The sequence below is a fragment of the Dipodomys merriami genome, unplaced genomic scaffold (assembly GCF_024711535.1).
Source record: "Dipodomys merriami isolate MVZ:Mamm:240054 unplaced genomic scaffold, mDipMer1.0.p SCAF_146, whole genome shotgun sequence".
NCBI classification, from domain to species: Eukaryota; Metazoa; Chordata; class Mammalia; order Rodentia; family Heteromyidae; genus Dipodomys; species Dipodomys merriami.
In genome coordinates this window covers 1,055,670-1,077,736 of record NW_027202782.1, presented here as the reverse complement: position 1 = coordinate 1,077,736, position 22,067 = coordinate 1,055,670, and the positions used below count along the sequence as shown (strand labels likewise).

The 22,067-nt window shown below is 44.7% G+C and overlaps 1 protein-coding gene across 4 annotated transcripts in view; it reads left to right on the top strand.

Moving 5' to 3' along the window:
* Sctr (secretin receptor) overlaps positions 1 to 22,067 on the top strand; it is a 70,111-nt gene that overhangs the window by 46,110 nt on the left and 1,934 nt on the right. The window contains exons 8-13 of one of the 4 annotated variants that reach the window (XR_011371784.1): positions 5,811 to 5,871; positions 7,515 to 7,584; positions 11,413 to 11,504; positions 15,267 to 15,393; positions 16,364 to 16,503; positions 21,130 to 21,171. Coding sequence is in view for 3 of the 4 variants with exons in the window: in XM_070021860.1 (XP_069877961.1) it covers positions 5,811 to 5,871; positions 7,515 to 7,584; positions 11,413 to 11,504; positions 15,267 to 15,393; positions 16,364 to 16,486 (473 nt within the window). In the remaining variant the exon portion in view is untranslated. Of the gene's footprint in view, positions 1 to 5,810; positions 5,872 to 7,514; positions 7,585 to 11,412; positions 11,505 to 15,266; positions 15,394 to 16,363; positions 17,064 to 21,129; positions 21,172 to 22,067 lie in introns of those variants that run through there. The other 3 variants (XM_070021858.1, XM_070021857.1, XM_070021860.1) reach the window with 3 other exon arrangements.

Sequence of the window (22,067 nt, the reverse complement as noted above, 5' to 3'; positions counted from 1 at the left end):
TCTCCAAGAGGAATCATCTATCAGCTTAACACTGTTTCTTTCTGTCTGTACTTTGCTTTTTGTAACATCAGCTTTATCCTGGGGCTGGGGCTCCCATTTGTCTGCCAGCAACAGCCATCAGAATACAGTTTTCTTGGTGCCGAGACCCAATAAGAAAAACAAGATGCCTGAGATTTGATCCCCAGCACTGGGGGAAAGGAGAAACAAACAAGGTAGCATTCCCTGCAACTTGAGGCTCCTTCTGATTGGACCACTTAAATCACATATACATCCTTGAACCAATTACAGAAACCTGACAGAAGGCTGATTTGTGCAAGTCACTCAAACCACATGGCTTCCCAAAGGCCATCAGGAACTAGTTTTCTATGAAAGAGAGGAAACCATTGTAAGACAGCCTCCTTTCTGGTCAAGGAAAATATCAACAACTCTCATTTTTTGAACTTACTATGTGCCAGGCACTGAATTTAGCACTGTATAGATTACAAGTCCCTCAGAGAGCTCAGAGAAGAGACAATATATACAACTCACACTATACACAGGCCTCAAACCAAGGCCTATTGATATCCAAAGCCCTTTAACTCCTACTCTACTATCAACAAATATCCATATATCTGCCTGAGAGAAAGTTAGCTGATATGCAATTAGGGGTAGAAAATAGCAACTGGGAAAGCAGCTAATATGGCAGGAAACAATGACACAAAAAGCTTTGTTCCCATCAGGCCATGCAGGTTCCAATACTCTGACACATGCACTTTACAAAAGGAAAGGTGGAAGAAGATAAGCTTGTGCTCCAAGGGATTGGGGGATCAGAAGGGAACGTCCAGGCTCAGGCAGCCAGGAGGGACGTCCAATCAGAAAAGACTCCAGCGTGCATGGATACTGGTTATAATCAATCAAACTGAAAATGCACTCCCTCAAGAGGAAGGGGAAGGAAGGTCATATATATGGCAGGCCCAGACAAAAAGATTGTCTATACCTACCTTGGGTTTCCCCACTCTTTGGAAGGACTGTTTTGTTACTACCTTTTTCCTTCTTTCCTTATGAGTGTGTGTGTGTGTGTGTGTGTGTGTGTGTGTGTGTGTGTGTGTGTGTGTGTGTGTGTGTGTGTGTGTGTGTGTAGGTTCTAGGGCTTAAACTCAGGGCTTGGGTGCTGTCCCTGAACTTTCTCATTCAAGGCTAGCATTCTACCACTTGAGACACAACTCTACTTCTGGCTTTTTGGTGGTTAATTATAGATAAGAGTCTCATAGACATTCCTGCCTGGGCTGGATTAGAACCATATGCTTTCACATCTCGGCCTCCTGAGTAGGTAGGAGTACAGGTATGAATGAGCCACCTGCTCCCAGTTCTCCTTTCACTCTTAAATGAATGTCCTCAGTTTCCTTTAAACACTTTCTTGCCTTCTTAATTATTTAATTCGAAGAGAAAACGAACTCCACCCTAAATAGTATTGCATATCATGCATTCATCAATTAACATCTGTCCATCCATCCTCTATCCATCCACCCTATTTGTGTACACACCAGTCTGATCAACCACTATCTATATGTCAACCACTATCTATATGTCCACTCCCTTCCATCCATTTATCCATACATGCATCCACTTATAACCATGTCCATCCATTCATCTATCCATCCATCTCCACACATTTAAGCTCTTGGCAGAAAGTTCCTGTGAGTGACTCAAAGGCTTACAGAGAAATAGTCATGGGCCCCAGTCATTAGCTTCATTTGGTTTTTCCAGGTGCTTTTAATTGACAAGCTCCATGCTAGGAATGCCTTCCACTGACTCTTCTGCTTTTCTAAATCCTTATATCCTAGGGTCTTGTCTTCCATCAGATGAGCAGAGAGCCACCTTAGCTGGCAGAACAGACTACAGTATCCTGCTTCTGAACCTTGTCAGTTTGACTAGTACATAACCTCAGCCCACAGGGCCTTGTGGAGCTTAATGGTCATCTGCAATCACTAGCAGTCCCAGAGTTCTAGGATTTGCATTATACAACTGATATTATCAGAACAGTGCCCAATTTGGAGCATCACTTACTAAGCTCAAAGCCCACATCAATCAGAATTCTCCTCATCCCTCTCTACAACTCCTATGTTCTTCTGTTTTTTATTTAGAGAATACTTTATTAGTTTCTATAATCAAACCCATGTAGATAAGATCTTACATATTTAATACAGTGCATTTACCCCTGTACAAATAGAAAAATTAAGTTTAATGTTTCTAGACCAATATGACTATTACTTTCTGTACAATGCCAACTCAACATGGTAAACTGGGATACTTTTTCCAAAGTTGACAGCACAGCTAAACTTGTTTACTTCTTGACTCCTTCTTTGGTTTACTTCTTTGTTGGAGCACATCCTCCAGGACATGTCTGACACAGAGGACCCTGGAAGGAACATTTTTTCATATTGCATATCTGAAAATATCTTTATTCCACTTTTACCTCTAAGTTGTCATTTACTGGTGCATAGAACATCAGGTTGAAAAACATTTTCCCTCAGAATTTTGAAAGCCTTGTGTTTTGGCATCTGAAGTTGTGGGAAATGCATGCAATTCTTGAACCTTTTACTAACTTTTTACATATCAGATGCCAGAGCTGAAGGTGTGGCTTACTGACAGAGCATTTATCTAGCATATGCAAAGCCAGAGTCTAACTCCTAGCACCAAAAACTAGTTAATTAATTAAAAACATGGAATCTTCTCTGTTTTGAAATGTCACAGGGATGTGGGCCAATGGAGATCTTTTTTTTTTCCCATGGTGGCCCATTCATCTGCAAATTCAAATCCTCCTTTCTTAGAAGCATTCCTGTGTTATCTGCAGGATCATTTGTTTCCCTTCAGTTATTATTCTTTCCTATCCAAAATTTCTTTTTGTCAGAAGGTGCACATCCTGGAATAAACCCCTAGTGTTCTAATTTCCTACTTTACATTCCACTATTTTCTATTTGTTTGTTTTACTTTCTGGGAGATTCCTAGTCTTTATTTTTTCAACTCACTGACTGAATTTTTGATTTGGTCATCTATAGTCCATGCCTTCTTTCTTACTCTCTGACTGCTCCTGGTTCACAGCTTCCTGTCTGTATCATATAAACGCAATCATGTCTGTCTCTTTGATGATATTCCCTAGAGTTGTTTTGTTCAAGTTCCCTCTGTTCCCCACTTGGTTTCCTCTTAGTTCCTCTTCTCTGTTTTGTTCCTAGTCTTTTATGTAATCAGATGTCAGTGACCTTAGCTGTCTGTCCATATTTAAGAATGAGTCTTTTCAGAGCCAATCAAAAGTTCTGGGGAGAGGGCCCTGTCACAAGGGAGCTGGCCTGGAAGTGGCCAGTGGATTAGAGGAGGAGGGTGTCCCAATATTGCTAACTCTAGGCCCTTTGTCTGTACCTCCAAATAGAATCTTCCAATCTCCTGCCTGGAGTTCGGGAGTAAGAGTCTGGAGTAGAGATAGACTCAGCCATTAGAGTGGGCTAGAGCTCTAACTATCCGGCATGCAGCCGAATATCCATTAGATACAGAATGTGAGCCTCATGTCTAATTTAAAAGGCCTGGTGTGCACCTCTAGTTCTAGCTCCTTGGGTCAGAAGCAGGAGGATCACTTGAACCCAGAATTTGAGACCATCCTGGCAATATAGTGAATTCTCATGTCTTAATAAAAATAATAACATAGGTCTGGGAAGGTGGCTCAGTGGTAGAGTGCTTGCCTTGCATGCCTGAGGCCCTGGGTTCGATTCCTCAGCACCACATAAGCAAAAAGAAAAAAGCCGGAAGTGGTGCTGTGGCTCAAGTGGTAGAGTGCTAGTCTTGAGCTGAAGAGCTGAGGGACAGCGCCCAGGCCCAGAGTTCAGGCCCCACGACCGGACCCCCCCCCCCAAAAATAATAACATAGAGTTAGAGGTGTGGCTCAGTTATAGCACACTTGGCTAGCACATGTGAGGCTCTAGGTTCTATCTTCACTACTCCATGTTTTTAAATGAAATTTTAAAAAGTAAGTAAATTTCAGTAGGCACAGTAAACATAGAAAAGAAATAGTAAAAAGTAATATGTTTTGTGTAACAGTATAAGCAAAATAGTACCATTTCAATGTGTATTCAGTGAATGATATTTATATTCCTTTATTAATACTAAATCTTCAAAAATCTTAGATCTGTCTTGCACTTCAGCACACCTGAGCTGAGACCAGCCATATGGCAGGTGCTCAGTAGCCTTGTGTGGCAAATGCCTGCAGTACTGGCTGGAACTTCACCCAGTGGTCATGCTAGCACCCACTTCTTCCCTCTACTTGGCTGGAAGCCCAGACAAACCCTCCCTGTCTCAGTTCCCCTAGGAAATAAGCTCGGTTGGGATACACAGATACATCTTTGGTCTCCTAAGGGTAGTGTTGGCCACCAAGAGTGGCTATCTGCTTCTTATTTACACTTTCAACCATCCTTCATCTTAGTCCCATTGTTTCCTACCTCTTAAGGAACATGGTGACTGGCCCTTAAACTCCCCCCCTACCCTCCCCCTACCTATTCAAAGCAGCACTGCCCCATGTGGCCCTTGCATCTCTGCTTTCTCCACCCTGGGATGTCAGTTACCACCCCTCTGCCAGCTTTCTTCCCTTTCCCTCCCTCTTTCCCTCCCTCCCTCCCTTCCTCCCTCCCTTCCTTCCTTCCTTCCCTCTTCCTTTCCTTCCTTCTTGCCTTGCTTTTTCTTTCTTGTCTACCAGTACCAGGGCTTGAATTCAGGACCTCACTCTCTTGCTTAGTTTCTTTGACCAAATTTGGCAGTCTACCACTTGAGCCACAGCTCCAATTTCAGTATTTTTGCTGGTTAGATGGAGATAAGAGTCTCTCTGATTTGGCTACCCAGGCTGACTTCAAACTATGATCCTCAGATCTCAGCCTTCTGAGCAGTTAGGATAATATAATAGTCTGCCAGCTGCCAATGTTCCTGAATGTGTTGCCATCTAGTCCCTTATCTGTTTCCTTCCCAGTGTTTGTGCTTATAGCCTTATACCATTTCTTTGTTGTTTGCTGGAGATGGAACCCAGGATGTCACGCATGCTAGTCAAGTACTCTGCCCCTTAGCCTCCACTCCCCATTTCTATTTCTTTACTGTCATGTTCGATGGAGGGAATATAGAAATAAATGTGTAAGTTCAATTTGCCACATTTAACCACAAATTAGGAGATGGTCTTCTATCTTTTAAATTCAGTGGTAGTTTCTCTTCTCTAGTCCAAACTGTGTTTCTAGATAAATATAGCATGTTCGATGGAGGGAATATAGAAATAAATGTGTAAGTTCAATTTGCCACATTTAACCACAAATTAGGAGATGGTCTTCTATCTTTTAAATTCAGTGGTAGTTTCTCTTCTCTAGTCCAAACTGTGTTTCTAGATAAATATAGCAGTGATTGCTGAGCTTTTACAAACCAATAGCTTAATAAAATCAATATTTCTTCCACCAACTGGTTTCCTACGCCAAACCCCATAAACGTGTGTACTTTGCATTTCAAGAGGGTAGCACCAGTACTGCCTCCATGGCTCCAAGGACCTGCCTGGGGAGGGGGATCTTGTCTCTTCTCTCATTGTCCTCAGAGGTCCTCTGGATTCCGGCCCAGACCTAACCCCCAGTGGCTTTTCCACTAAGTCTTAGCTTCCAGCACCTTTGAAACATGCAGCTCCATGGTGATACAGGATGGCAAAAGTGTTTCCATGGAAACCAAGCCTGGCACCTGCTTAGTACCTGGGCTGGGGTAACCCATAATCCCAATACTTGTATATATGTTGAAGATCTCCTACCATTTCTGCCCCTCAGGTTCTCCGGCCATTTTTGTTGCATTATGGGCTCTCACCAGGTACTTTCTGGAAGATGTTGGGTAAGCTGTTGAAAGGTAACAAGAGCATGTAGTTGGCTCTTTGTAGCACTGGCTCTGCACACACAAATTTAACCAACCTCAAATGGAAAATAAATCTTGTTTAAAATGTCTCTGCATTTGGGAGGCTGAGACAGGAGAATGGCAAATTTTAAGGCCTGATGGGGTCTGGTAACCTAACACCAAAAAAAAAAATCTGTATGGAACATGTACAGGCCTACCCCCTGTTATTTTTGCCTATGCAATACAATATAGCCAGCATTACATAACCTTTATAAGTCATTCAGAGATAAATTCTAGTTTATGGTGCATAGGTGATATGTATTTGGCATTGAAGCACTTGAACATCTGTGGATTTAGGTATCCACAAAGGGGTCTGGAACCACCCCCTGTGGGTCCTGAGGGCTGACTATGTTTGGCATCATCCATTTCTTCAAACAGCATAGATACTTCTATGGGGGCTTCTTGGGAAATGTCTGTCACTCAAATTAGAGGTGATAGGTGAGGTGTCTGGAGCCCCCTGGGTAAGTCTCCAGGTGGATGAGTCGGCCAATGAGCCACACCTTGATTTCTGTACTCCCTGACTGCTTTGCCCACTGGATTAGCCATGCTTACATCCAATGCCAGATAGCACCTGAGGCAGGTGCTGCCGGTGGAGGAAGTACAGGGAAGGAGCAGCCGGTTGTCCCCTACCCTTCCAAGGTGGAAAAGCCCTGCAGAGCCAGACAGGCAAGGGCAGTGGCAAGCATTCTCAACTCTTGTGCCTCAATGAGAGAGACAAACCTGAGCTCTAACCTTCTCTACAGGAGCCAGGTGCTGAGCACTTTGAAAGAAACCAAGGAAGTGGCGAGTTAGTGTGATTGATGAAGTCCATTTCTCAAGGGTAGAATGTCACAGCAGGTTAATAAGTAGACTAGTGCCGAGGAGGCTTGAATGGGCCTTTTGGGCCAAACTTATCCCCATTTAATTTTTCACATGGGCTAATTCAATTAGAAAGAAATCCTGGCTGGTTGTGGTGGCACATGCCTGGAGTCCCAGCTGCTCAGGAAGCACAGGCAAGAAGATTTGAGCTCAGAGGTTTCAGTCCAGTAGGGGTAGCATAGCAGGACTCTGTCTTTTAAAGAAATTAAAATAATTATTGTTTTAAGTTGGAATTTTCAGTCTTTCTAGAAAAAAAATCTATTAGTAAAATACTAATACTTTGTGCCAAAAACCATCTGGAACAGAGCTGCGGCTGCCTTGGACCAGGCATGTGCTCTTCGTGACCAGGTAACCACCACACCTGATCCATGTCCCAGATATCTAGGTCATGCTCCAGTCACCCAGAAATCTTACTGGCTGATGTCTACCTGGGTTGGCAACTGAGTCTGCCACCGTGTGACCAAGTGAATCCTGACAGCAGCTGGCTTTGGGATTAGGTACCTGAGCTCTGAGGCTCCCTCAGATGCAACATCAAGTGACAGAACCCTCAGCCCAAGAGTGCTCTGAGCACCAGCAAGGGGCAGGTTCTAATGGCGAACTGAAGGTGGGGACTCAGGGCTACAGACATGAGGCCCTCATTTGAGGGTTGTTTCAGGGAACCTCAGAGTCTGCTGGTCAGCCTCTTTCTCCCCTCCTAACAATGCCTGTCTGTCCCTTTCCCATAGGTGTTGGGACATCAATGCCAATGCAACCATCTGGTGGGTCATTCGAGGTCCTGTGATCCTCTCCATCCTGGTAAGTGGCCATCTTCTGCTGAGCTGGTAGCCTATGGGACAAAAGTGCCAGGAGGGATAAGCCACAGGCTTGCAGGTGGTCCTGGAATCTCTGATCTTTTTTCAGGGGGGAAGGGTGCTGGTCCTGGGGCTTGAACTCTGGGCCTGGTTGTTGTACCTGAGCTTTTTTGTTCAAGGCTAGTGCTTTACCACTTGAGCCACATCTCCACGTCTGGCTTTTTTTTTTTTTTTTTTTTTTTTTTGGTCCGGTTGTGGCACCTGAACTCTGGGCCTGGGCGCTGTCCTCAGCTCTTCAGCTCAAGGCTAGCGCTCCAGCGCTTGAGCCACAATGCCACTTCCGGCTTTTTTCTCTTTGCTTATGTGGTGCTGAGGAATCGAACCCAGGGCCTCAGGGCTCTACCACTGAGCCACCTTCCCAGCCCCACGTCTGGCTTTTTTTGATGGTTAATTGAAGATAAGAGTCTCACGGACTTTCCTGCTCTGACTGGCTTTGAGCTACAGTTCTCAGATCTCAGCTTCCTGCATAGCTTGTATTACAGGTATGAGTCCCTAGCACCTGGAAAATCTCAGCTCTTAACCTGAAGGGACAGTGGGATGGTGAGGAATGGTTAACAGCCAAGTGGGACTATGGTTTTAAAACACTGAAGGGGACAAGCTCAGGAAACAGATGCAAGAATGACCCCGGCATAGAGATTACTCAACCCTGTATGCCAATTCCATTCCCTGGAAGCTTTCAATATGTTGATAGGAAGCTGGGTGCCCACTGCTCATACCTATAATCCTAACTACTCAGGAGCCTGAGATCTGAGGATTGTGTTTGAAGCCAGTCAAGGCAAAAAGGCTCATTAAGATTCTTATCTCCGGGTAACCAGCAAAAAGCCAGAAGTGGAGGTGTGGCTCAGGTGGTAGAGTGACAGCTTTGAATGAAAAGGTAAAAGAGTGCAAGGGGCTGAGTTCAAGCCTCAATTTAGCACAAAATTAATAAATGAATAAAAAAATATTGATAGTCAGGGCACTGGTGGCTCACGCCTATAATCCTAGCTACTCAGGAGGTTGAGATCTGAGGATCATGGTTCAAAGCCAGAGGAAGCAGGAAAGTCTGAGACTTTTATCTCCAATTAATTACCACAAACCTGTAAGTGGAGCTGGACTTCAAGTGTAGAACGCTAGCTTTGAGCACAAAAGGTCTTGGATAGGCCGTGCCCCAAAGGCCCAAGCATATAATCCTAGCTACTCTGGAGGCTGAGATCTGAGGATCATGGTTCAAAGCCAGATGAAGCAGGAAAGTCTGTGAGACTCTTATATCCTATTAATCACCAGAAAACTGGAAGTGGAGCAGTGGCTCAAAGTGGAAGAGTGCTAGCCTTGAGCTGAGCCGACAGGAAAAAACAAAATAAAACAAAACATATATGAATCGGTAGAGATGAGAGTTCTGTGCTCTGGGGAGGGACCTGAGCCTGAGCTTTGTTAAGGCCTTAGTGGAGTCTGTTCTGAAACCAGGGTGAAGAGTCCTATAGCCCAGCTGTGTAGAAAGGAACAGAGTGGGGGGCAGATTAGAGGGACACACAGAGGAGAGGTCTAGCTCTTTGGCTGGAACTAACATCTCTGTGCCCAAGGCTGAGGAATGAGTTGACAGGAAGTGCCCATTACAAATTGACTGACTGGCTTGGGGGTGGGAGAAGAGCAGAGGTCAGGAGCCCCTGACCCTCCCATGCTGCAGTTACTCCTGCATCTCTTTTCTGGGACTATCCCCTGCAGAGTCCTAAAACTATACAGCCCCACCTGGCCTGAGTTCCTCTAAAAGAAAAAACAAAACGAAACACTAGAATTCATGCAAAAGGCTACAAAGTAGAAGTTGTGTTTGTTTTATTTGATTGATCTGATCGGTGTTCATTGTACATATTAGCAGGGATCAGTGTACTATTTCACCATGCATACAATTCATGTGTACTGTATACACGAATCAAAATGTATTTGGAGCTTTCAAGAGCCTCTCTTCTAGTTTCCCACAAAATACATATTACAAAATATATTTCAGTGTGTCTGTGCTGATCCTCAGGGCCTGGTACTGTCTCTGACTTTCTTTTTGTTCAAGGCTAGCACTCTTACCACTTGAGCCACAGCTCCACTTCCAGTTTTGTTTGTTTTTAGTTTATTGGAGATAAGAATCTCTTGGACTTTCCTGCCTGGGCTGGCTTTGAACTGTGATCCTCAGATTTCAGCCTTCCAAGTAGCTAGGATTACAGGCATGTGCCATAGGCACCAGGCACAAGTGTGTGTGTGTGTGTGTGTGTGTGTGTGTGTGTGTGTGTGTGTGTGTGTGTGTGTGTGTGTGTGTGTGTGTGTGTGTGTGTGTGTGTGTGTGTGTTGCCAGTCCTGGGGCTTGAACTCAGGGCCTGAGTGCTGTTCCTGAGCCTCTTTATGCTCAAGGCTAGCACTCTACCATTCGAGCCACAGCACCACTTCTGGCTTTTTCTGAGTAGTTTATCAGAGATAAGAGTCTCAGAGACTTTTCTCCCCTGGCTGGCTTCAAACATCAATCCTTAGGGCTGGGATGTAGCTCAGTGGCAAAGCACTTGCCTAGCAAGTGCAACGTCCTGGGTTCGATCCCCAGTACCAAAAAAAAAAGAAAAAGACAAACATCAATCCTTAGATCTCGGCTTTCTGAATAGTTAGGATTACAAACATGAGCCATCAAAGCCTGGCTCAAAATGTATTTTTTAAAAGGACAGCCAGTGCCTGACTTATGTAACTATAATCCCTCTATACATCAACTTTATAGTAACAGTTTTTAACTTTCTTAAAAGCTCAAGGAAAAAATTTAAAAGGACAGCCAGATGTGTTGATACATGCCTATAATCCCAGCACTTAGAAAGCTAAGGCAGGAGGCCAGACTGAGATTCACAAGCCCTGTGTCAAAGGGAGGAAAATAATTAACAGGAAGGTAGTGGGTAAGAGGAAGAGAAAGAAAAGATATATAAAATCTTAAGTTCATGCCTACATGCTTTAAAAGCAGTTACTAGGGTTTGAACTCAGGGCTTAATAATTATTAGGCAGGTACTCTACCACTTGAACCATATCTCCAGCCTGTACTGCTCTGTTTTTTGTTTTTGTTTTTTTGTTTTTTGTTTTTGTCGGTCATGGGGCTTGAATTCTGGGCCTGGGTGCTGTCTGTGTGCTCTTCAGATCAAGGCAAGCATTCTACCACTTGAGCCACAGCACCACTTCCGGTTTTCTAGTGGTTAATTTGAGATAAGAGTCTCTTGGAGTTTCTCACGGGCTGGCTTTGAACCGTGATCCTCAGATCTCAGCCTCCTGAGTAACTAGGAATACAGGCATGAGCCACCGGCACCCAGCTGCTCTGGTTATTTTTAAGATAGGATCTAACTTTTTGCTTAAACCAGCCTGGACCTCAGTACTTCTATTTACACTTTCAACTACTGTCTAGCTGGGATGACAGACACACATCATGATGCCCATCATTTTCTATTGAGATGTAATAATTGAGAACTTTTTGTATGGGCTGACTTCAAATGGTGTGTCTCCCAATCTCAGCCTACAAGATTCACAAAACCCTGCAAGCCTGAAGAATCAGTAATCTGCTTGCCAAGTGAGCAAACCCTTGAGCTTCCTTGGCTGGGGGTAAGATGGCTGCGGTTTCCAGCCATGGCTCTGAACGGTTTGTTTCACCGGGGCTCTGAGGCAGGAGCCCCAGCTGGAATGGGCTGTCCTCCATGTGGTTTCCACAATATCTTTCCCACCCCAAAGTCCACAAGATATCAGGGAAAGCAAGAGACCTTCAACCCCTCTTCTGCCTTGTATTTTACAGATCAATTTCATCTTCTTTATAAACATTCTAAGAATCCTAATGAGAAAACTTAGAACCCAAGAAACAAGAGGAAGTGAAATGAACCAGTACAAGTAAGTATCAGGCAAAGACCTAGAGATGCTAAAACAGCCAGTCATCAGTCAGCATACATTCACTGAGCACCTACTGTTTGCTCAATGATTGATTGCCAGTTAAAATTGGAAAAGGGAGGCCCAGTTTTACATTGTAATTGGGATGGTGGGGGAGTGTATCTGATTATGATGGGATAGAGAAATTACGAAGCCTCTGATGGGAAGCATGTGGGTAGAGGCTGGACCCTTGTGGGGTCTGCATGGGCTGCAGGATTTGATCCAAATCTGGTCAAATCTGTGTAGTATTTAGGGGAAAATGACCCGGACTTTCATCATATGTTCAAGGCGAGTGTGTGATTCAAAAACACTTAAAATCACCTGCTTCCTGGAGCTCACATCTGTAATTCTAGCTACCCTGGAGGCTGAGATTAAGATCTCAGATAAAGGTTAAAATCAAGATCTGAGAAACCAGTGCTCACAGACATATATCAGAGACTCTTGTCTCCAATTAACCAGCAAAAAGCTGAAAGTGGGGGTGTAGCTCGATTGGGAGAGTACCAGCCTTGAGTGATAAAGCTAACCAAGATTTTGAGGCCTGAGTTCAAGCCCTAGTAACAGCACCAAACAAACAAAATATTTGAAACCTTTAAGATGTTCAAGAGTGATGTGTCCCCTTCCTTAGGTGGTCTTAACAAAATGCTGCAGACTAGGGGTGTAGACAATAGAAATTTTTTTTCTATCCTGGTTCTGGAGGCTGGAAGGCTAAGAACAGGGTTGGTGTGCCTCTGAGATCTCTCTCCTGCATGTGTAGGTGGCCACCTTCTCCTTATGACCCCATATGTTCTTTTCCCTGAGCACTGGCACCCTTCATACCTCTGTGTCCACACTTCCTTTCCTTATAAAGACTGGTAGCTGGATGCCTGTAGCTCATGCCTATAATCCTAGCTATTCAGGAGACTGTAGCTCATGCCTATAGGAGACTGAGACCTGAAAATTTTTATTCAAAGCCAGTCCTGGCAGGAAATTCTATGAGATTCTGATTTCCAATTAACCACCAAAAAGTCAGAAGAAGAGCTGTGGTTCAAATGGTAGAGTGCTAGCTTTAAGTAAACAAAGTGCAAGGATGGGCCCTGAGGTCAAGCCCCAGAGAAAAAAAGAAATGACCCTGGTAGGTTGGTTTGGTGCCTCACACAGGCCTTGAAACTTAATCTCTTTAATGGCTGCATTCACATTCTAAAATACTAGGAACTTGGCTTCAACATACAAATTTGAAGGGGATACAATTCAGCCTGTAACAGATGTTAAAGACAAATTAAGGCTCTACACAGGCTCTCTCTATGATGCCTTTTTGAGAAGTGGTCATTGGTAGAGTTTGTCTGTGTCATTCCTCACTGCATCTATGGATCATCTCCATTTCGTCTCCAGACAGTGAAGATAAAGTACACATTGTGTAGGTACATTTGAATTCAGGGTAAACAACAAATAGTTTTTCAGGACTTAGTCCCCTAACCCAATTATCTGGTATATATCTGAAATTCAGACATAACTGGCCCCTGTATTTTTTTAATTTATTTTTTGCTGAGCACCCTGTATTGTTCCCATTCAAGACGGATGCTCTGCTACGTGAGGCACACCTCCACCTTCATCTTCCTTCATTTTGGGGGGCTGAATCCAGAGCTTGCATTCAGAGCTCACTTTACTTGTTTGTCTGGTGCTGCCATTTGAGCCACATCTTCATTCTGGATTTTTGCTGGTTAATTGGAGATAGAGTGCCACAGATTTTTCTGCCTGAGCTACCTTCAAACTGAGATCGTTAGATAGTGGTCTCTACAGAACCTAGGAATACAGGCATGAGCTATTGCAACACTTGGTTTCTATTTTGTTTGTTTGATTGGTTAGGATTTTTTGTAAATATTTTTATTGTTATTATAAAGGTGATATACAGCCAGGCCCCAGTGGCTCACGCCTGTAATCCTAGCTACTCAGGAGGTTGAGTTCTAAGGATCACGGTTCAAAGCCAGCCTGGGCAGAAAAGTCCGTGAGACTCTTATCTCCAATCAACCACCAGAAAACTGGAAGTGGTGCTGTGGCTCAAGTGATAGAGCACCAGCCAAGCAAGTAAACTGAGGCTCAGGGACAGTGCCCAGGCCGAGTTTGACACACAACCAACAAAAAAAACAAAAAACAAAAACACAAAAAATGGTGATAAACTGAGAGGTTACCACTTCATAAGTGAGATATAAAGAGTACATTTCTGTTTTTCCCTCCTATCCCCAACCCACAACTTGGAGTGTTAATTTTCCACATAGTGTCTAGTGAGTATCACTGCTGCATTTGTTTACCATTTGTCCCTCCATTTCCATGCCCCCTTACCTCCTCCTCTCCCTGGGTTCTTTTTTTTTTTGCCAGTCCTGGAGCTTGAACTCAGGGCCTCTTTTGCTCAAGGCTAACACTCTACCACTTGAGTCACAGTGCCACTTCTGGCTTTTTCTGTTTATGTGGTACTGAGGAATCGAACCCAGGGCCTCATGCATGCTAGGCAAACACTCTGCCACTAAGCCATATCCCCATCCCTCTCCGAGTTGTTTTTTTGTTTGTTTGTTTTTGTCAGTCATGGGGCTTGAATTCTGGGCCTGGGTGCTGTCCCTGAGCTCTTCAGCTCAAGGCGAGCTACCTACCACTTGAGCCACAGCGCCACTTCTGGCTTTTTCTGTTTATGTGGTGCTGAGGAATTGAACCCAGGGCCTCTACCACTAAGCCACCTTCTCAGCCTCTCTGGGTTCTTATTTACTAAATTTGGTTACCTTAATCCAAGAAGACAATACAAGCACTCCTCCTTATAGTTGTGTGAGGGGGGAGGGGGTGCATGTGTGTGCATGCATATGTATATTGTTCCTTAGTCTTGAATTCAGGGCCTGTGTGTTGGTCCTGTGCTAAGGGCTAGTACAGCTCCATTTTAATTTTTTGGTGGTTAATTGCAAATAAGAGTCTCAGACTATTCTGCTCAGGATGGCTTCAGAGATCCTCAGATCTCAGCCACCTGAGTAGCTAGGATTACAGGCTTGAGCCACTGGCACCCATCTTACAATTATCTAATAAGAAAGCTAACTTTGATCATTGTTAGACACAGAGTTGGGCTGGGAATGTGGCTTAGTGGTAGAGTGCTTGCCTAGTATGCATGAAGCCCTGGGTTCAATTTCTCAGTTCCATATAAGCAGAAAAGTCTGGAAGTGGCACTGTGGCTCAAGTGGTAGAGTACTAGCCTTAACCAAAAGAAGCTCAGGGACAGTACCCAAGCCCTGGGTTCAAGCCCTAGGACTGGCAAAGGAAGGAAGGAAAGAAGGAAGGAAGGAAGGAAGGAAGGAAGGAAGGAAGGAAGGAAGGAAGGAAGGAAGGAAGGAATCTAATTTATAAACAAATTCCTTGCATGGATATTTTTTATACTGCATTACTTAGAGATAGGCGATCAGAAACTTTGAGGACTGGTCATGGCTTGGTGAGTGTCAGGTCTAGATGGTAGGTGTATGGGAGTTAAGAATCTATGAAATAAAATGCAAACAGGCTGGGATGTAGCTCAATGGTAGAGTGCTTGCCTAGCCCTGGCTTCAATCCTGCTACACACTCAAAAATAAATAAACAAATTAATTAAGACAGGAAAACAAAAAACTGAAGCCCCCCAGTGTTTGGACACATTGCTGCTAAGCAAGAGGCCCTGAATTTTCCCCTTAGATGAGGAGAGAGGGTTAGAGGGATGTAGAGCTTCTGGTGTGTCTGTGTCCCCAGGCGCCTGGCCAAGTCCACACTCCTGCTCATCCCCCTGTTCGGCATCCACTACATCGTCTTCGCCTTCTCCCCTGAGGATGCTATGGAGGTCCAGCTGTTCTTTGAACTGGCCCTGGGCTCCTTCCAGGTAAGGAAAAGAGGAGCTCTCTGTACCACGGGGAGAAATCAGGGACTTGGAAAGGGTTTTGCGTCATTTGGCAGAAATCCAAGGGACACGGGGCAGGACCTGCTTGTACTATGTGACTGGGACCTGAGTGGGCCCACAGTTCCCATCAGTTAAATGGGGGCGGGAGATGAAATCTAGAGACTGGGACAGCCACACCATGTTGCATGTCAAATTGTCACAATACCACAAATGTGTCCTGGAAGAGCATAGGAAGGCAAGGCTTAGGGGAGGACATTTGAAAGAGAGCAAATCCTTGTCTTCTTACTGTGATGCTCAGAAAAAATGATCAAAGATACATTGTCTACTATCATCATCATCACCACCACTACTACAAGCAGTAGCAACAACAGCTTCTAGAATCAGTTAAGAGAAGGTACATTTGCCCAGAGGAAAAGGAAACTGGGGCCTGGTGTCAAGAGGTTGGTAGGGTTTCTAACCAGAATGACTTTACTTTTAAAACTATGAGCAGTTGCAACTTATTACAAATACAAATATGAGAGAGAGAGAGAACCAGTGACTCATGCCTATAGTCCTAGCTTCTTAGGAGGCTGATATCTAAAGGATCAAGGTTTGAAGTTGGCCATGGCATTAAAGTCTGTGAGATTAGAACTCCAAAATAATCAGTGGAAAGGCCAGGCTTGATGCAGGTCTCAGGTGGCAGAGGACAGATGTGAGTTCAAACCTCAGTACCTTGATATAAGAATGTATGTGTGTGTGTATATATGTGTGTGTGTGTACATATATATATATATATATATATATATATATATATATATGTATACCTATTAATTCACCAGGATGTTGTGAGGTTGAAACAAAAACTATGAAAAACCTGTTCAGACAGGAGGGAGTATTAGAAATCTTCAAAACCGTGGAGTGTTATATTATTTATTCATAGCTATTTCCTCCCCCCAAATTGTGATTCTTTCAGGAAGAACATGGACATCCTCCCCTTACACAAACAAATAAACAAACAGTAGCTGAAGATTTAGTGAATCAAAAAAAAAAAAAAAGAATAAAAGCCAGATTGATGCCTGTGCAGAAGTCAATCTGATTAAGTACCACAGACAGGTGGGTCATAAATCTGGATTTAATCTCCCTAGTAACCAAAGCAAAGACACAAGACTTGTTTCAAGACTTGTCCCTCCCCCACTCCTCCCCATTCCTGCAGACTTAACCCAGGCTGCCTACTGTGTCCAGAGACTCCCTGCTAGCTCCTCACGTTCAGAGAACCCAGCCTCTTGCCTATGTTACCCATAATTCTTTTTTTCCTTTCTTATGGCAGTACTGGGTTTTAAACTTAGGACTTCTTGCTTGCTAGGCAGGTACCAGTTGAGTCATGTCCCAACCCCTTTTTGCTTTAGGTTTTTTTTTTTTTTTTTTTTTTTTTTTTTGCTAGAATCCTACCTTGTTTGGTCTGGGTCCAGCCTAGGCTGCAACCTTCTTCCCACAGCTTCCCACATAGCTGAGATGGTGCACACCACTAAACCAGGCATTTTCCTTTTTTCCTTTTTGCTTGGGCCTGTGTGCTCTCCCTGAGCGCTTTTGCTCAAGGATAGTGCTCCACCACTTGGAGCCAAGGCTCTACTTTTGGTTTTCTGGTGTTTAATTGGAGATAAGAATATCATGGACTTTCCTGCCCAGTCTGGCTTTGAATCATGATCCTCAGATTTTAGCCTCCTGAGTAGCTAGGATTACAGGCATAAGTCAGGCTCCAGGCTTTTTTCTTGAGATGAGATCTTGCTCACTTTTTGCCCTAGCTAGCTTCAAACTTAGATCCTCCCTATCTCTGCTTTCTTTTTTGGGGGGGCGGGGGGCGGTCGTGGGGCCTGAACTCTGGGCCTGGGTGCTGTCCATCAGCTCTTCAGCTCAAGGCTAGCACGCTACCACTTGAGCCATAGCACCACTTTCGGCTTTTTTTTTTTCTCCTGCTTATGTGGTGCTGAGGAATCAAACCCAGGGCCTCATGCATGCAAGGCAAGTGCTCTACCACTGAGCCACCTTCCCAGCCCCCCAATCTCTGCTTTCTGAGTAGCTAGGATTATAGGCAGGAGACACCCAGGTCTTTATGACTTTTCCTTTGCCTCATGTAGCATTTGAGGAAGCTGGGCTCATCATGGCCCATGCAGCAGCTGAAGGATTTGAGGTCCAGGCTGGAGGAAGGACTTGACCTGGAAAACCAGGCAGTGACCATGGAGAGTGCTTGGAAATTCATATCTGCTTTGCCACCTGAGCGAGGGCTTTCTGACCTTCTAAGTTAGGGCCATAGACTATCCAAGCAAAGGCCACATGACTTCTCTCTGGGAGAATGTCAAGAGAAAAGCAAACACATTTTGTTAGTGTTGAAAAAATCATTACAGTATTATACATGTATGTTCTTGTGTATATATGGACATGTATGAATAAAATACACAGAGGCACAATATACATATTTTACATTATATGTGAAAAATCTCTTCCACCCATATAAGTGAGTAGTAGAATTATACTGGTGAGCATGGTAAGACTATCTCAATCATTAAAAAGTCAAGGGCCTGCCGGGCACTAGTGACTCATGCCTGTAATATAGGAACCTGAGATCTGGGGATCACAGTTTGAAGCCAGCTCAGGCAGGAAAGTCTGTGAGATTCTTATCTCAAATTAATCACAGAAAAAGCCGGAGAGAAGTTGTGGTTCAAGTGGTAGAGTGTTAGCCTTGAGCAAAAGAATCTCAGGGACAGCGCCCAGGCCGAGTTCAAGTACCAGGCAAACAACAAACAACAGCCAAAGGACTAAAGAACACACAATCACAGCACTGTCTGTAACAATCCTATACTTTTCATCTTCTTTTTTAGTTCTTGGTCAGTATTGAGGTTTGAAATCAGGATCTCATGCTTGCTCAGCTTGCTGCTGGACTGGCATTCTGCTGCTTGAAACATGCCTCTAGCTCTGATTTTTGCTGATTATTTGGAGATGTAGTCCAGTAGACTTTTTCTACCTGGGTTGGCCTTGAACTACTATCCTTGTGATCTCAGACTCCTGAGTAGTAAGGATTATAAACAGGAGCCACTGGTAGCTGGCTATCATGTACTTAAAAAAAAAAAATTGAGGAGAGGGGGGAGGCTGGGAAGGGATGTGAAGGGTAAACCAAAGGAGGAGGCTGCAATGCTTGGTAAGAAATGTACGCATTATCCTGCCCATGTAATTGTAACCCCTCTGTACAGTATGTTCACAAATAAAATTAAATTTAAAAAAAATTGAAATGCATTAACTTGATTAGGGATTTAGTCCAGTGGAAGAGTATTTGCCTGGCAAGTATAAGGTCCTGAGTTAGAGAATATAATGAAATGCATTAACTCTTCCTGATTATATAAATAATGCTTGCTTATTGTAGATAACTGGGAAAGTTAAATTTTAAAAGAGAAAAATAAATACAATAGGAAGAAAGGAAGAGAGAGAGAGGGAAAGAAAGAAAGAAAGAAAGAAATATAGAGAGGGAGAGAGAGAGGGAGAGGGAGAGAGGGAGAGAGGGAGGGAAGGAGGAAGGGAAAGGAAAGGGAGAAAGAAAGAAAAAGCAAAAGGGAAAAAAGCTCAGTGTTAGAGTGCTTGCCAAGTATGAACATGGCCTAGGTTTGATCCTAGAGAACACACACACATACATCATCAACTGGGACCATGATGTGATCATTTTTTATACTCATTAATTCTCTACATGTCCCACATAATTTTTTCTTCATGGCTTTAAAATCCTGCCATCTCCATTTTTCACGGCCATGTAACTCAGATTTAGTAAGTTTGCTTGCTTGAGGGAGGCTTGCCCTAAATGTGCTTGGGCCACAGCTTCCTCAGCGAAAGCTCCTGCCCTCCCCCTGAACAATGAGAATGTGTTCTTGGGCCCCAGGACAGCTAGAGTAGATGATCCTGGGCTGAGACACAGGTAGCAGTGTCACACTGACAGCTAGCTACAACAATGCACAGCTCTAGTCTTGCTGGAAAACCTGACAATGGTCCCTTCCTATAAGTGGGGTACCTACCTCTCACTCAGGGCTTAGTAAAGTGTTTTCTTTTAAGACAGTGTCTTACCTAGGTCGGTCTTGAACTTTTGATCCCGTTGGGCTGAGCTTCTCAAATGCAGGGATGATAGTCGAGTATCACAATGCCTGACCCTTTGGTGAGAACTGAGCAAAACAGAAACTCAGAATCCCATACTAAGGTCAAGCTCTGCTGAAAATCCAAGTTTGACTCATTTCAAAGTCTGACAAAAAGAAAGAAAGAAAGAAAGAAAGGAAGGAAGGAAGGAAGGAAGGAAGGAAGGAAGGAAGGAAGGAAGGAAGAAAGGAAAGAGAGAAAGAAAAAGAAAGAAAGAAAGAAAGGAAGGAAGAAGGAAGGAAAGAAGGAAGGAAAGAAAGAGACAGAAAGAAAAACAAAAAGATAAACTACTGATGCTCCCTCCCTTTGGATTTAGGAGTAGAGTACAAGGCAAAGAGAATTCTAAAATTCCCAACTTGCTGCACAATTTGGGAACCACAGCCCTGTGTAGGCACGACTGCCATTCAAGGAGTCCTTGTCCTTCATAGCACTCATTGATGCCTGAAGTCTCTTCTAGTTTTACCACTAACTCATTAAAATGCCAGTGTCGAGAAATGGGGTTGGAGCTCAGTGGTGGAGCTCATGCTTAGCATGTATGAGATCCTGGATTCTAGCCCCAGCTCCAAAAGGTTAAGAATTAGCAAAAAGCCAATATTCCTGAACAGTTGTATATATTGTCCACTTACACGGGCACAGGGCAGTTCGTTGCCCTTGGAGTTCTTTACAATGTGATAAGGAGCGAAGTGCACAGCGGGGCGGGACTAGAGAGAAGGTGGAGCCGCACACACCAGCCTCTAAGTGGGAAGGATGGCCAACACCCGACTACCTGCAGGTAGGCCTGTAAGAAAGGCCTGAGTGGAGGGGGGCAGGGTGGACCCCTTCACTTCTTGTGCCTCTCTAGGCTCTTCGGCTCCACTCAGAAACCTGTGACTGGAGCGGCACCTCTGGCAGAGCTCCATGCCAGGGTCCTGGAACCATTATGCTCAAAGACCAGAGCAGAAGCATTTGGCAGGCAAAGACCTCACCAGGCTGGGGAACTTGAGACTCTGAGCACAGGGCTACACCTCCCTGTGCTTGAGGCAGTGAGGCCAGGCCCTAACCCAGGCTCGGCTGGACCTGGTTTGTTCTGACCACGTATTTGTTCTTCAGTGCAATTAGCCATCCATAATGCTTACAGCTCTCCAGACTTGCAGCTTATCTTGAAAATGATAGCATGCTGGGTCCAGAGGCTCCTCTTGGACTGGCCTTGCGTCGCACAGTGGGGTTGGGGACACATGGGAGGGGCACCATTACCCAGTGTGTTCCCATGGCCTGCCTCGCTGGATGACCCGTCAGGTCCCCACGCAGGGGGTCCTAGTCAGCAGTAACTACCCCACGACCATGACATGTGTTTGTGGCCCTGTGCTCAACATCAGGGACAGGGAATGAGACTCAGTCTCTGGTGGACAGCATAGGTACAGAGCACTAACGGAACAGAAGAGGTAGCACCTCATGAGGTTCAGAACGGGGCATGGGAACCTGGAGTATCCATTAGAGAACATTACAGGAATGGATTAGGGGAAGGAGTCTAGGGCCAACTGCCAGGGAGGGATGCCAAGCACCTCCACTAATCTGGGCTCTTTCTGGCAGGGGCTGGTCGTGGCCATCCTTTACTGCTTCCTCAACAGCGAGGTGAGTGTCCTGGGGTGCCACTGGTCTAGATGCAAGAGCTTCTTGGAGAGGACAGTGGGGGGGGGGGGGGGTCTTTGGGGGAAAGGCTGAGCAGCACTCTTGGGAGTCTAAGCTCAGCAGGAGCAGCAAAGTTAGCTGGTAGTGTGCATCAGATGCTGCCCCTATCCTGATTCAGCAAAACTGGCTGGGGCTTCTGAAAGTAGTTTTTGTTCTTGTTCTTGTTGACTAGCTGTAACTGAGGTTTGCACTCAAGGCCTCTCACTTAGGGCAGGTCCTATACCACTCTAGCCACGACCCCCAATCCTTTCTGCTTTATTTTTTCAGAAGGCCTAGCACTTTTGTCCTAGGGGCCAGCCTCTGTACTTGAATGTGGGAGAGGGGATGGGGTCTAGAGGAGGTGGGAAGTCAATGAAGAGAGGAAGTGGGGGTGGGAGGCAGTCATAAAACTCTGTACATCCTACAGAATGAAGAAATTGAGGAAAGGGGTAGAGTTTGGAGGGATGGGGAAGAATGATGAAAGGCATGACATTGACTTTTAAACTGTGGCTCAGGCCTATAATCCTAGCTACTCAGGAGGCTGGAATCTGAGAATCATGCTTAGAAACCAGCCTTGGCAGGAAGTCTGTGAAACTCTTGTCTCCAATTAAGCACCAAAAAAGCCAGAAGTGCAGCTGTGGCTCGAATGGTAGAGTACTAGCTATGAGTACAAAAGATTAGGGACACTGTTCAGGCCCTGAGTTCAAGCCCCAGGACCCACACATACACACTACAAGAAAAAATTTTAAAACACAACAAAAAAGAAAAACAACCAACCAGGTGCCGGTGGCTCATGCTTATAATCCTAGCTACTCAGGAGGCTGAGATCTGAGGATTGTGGTTCAGAGCCAGCCCAGGGC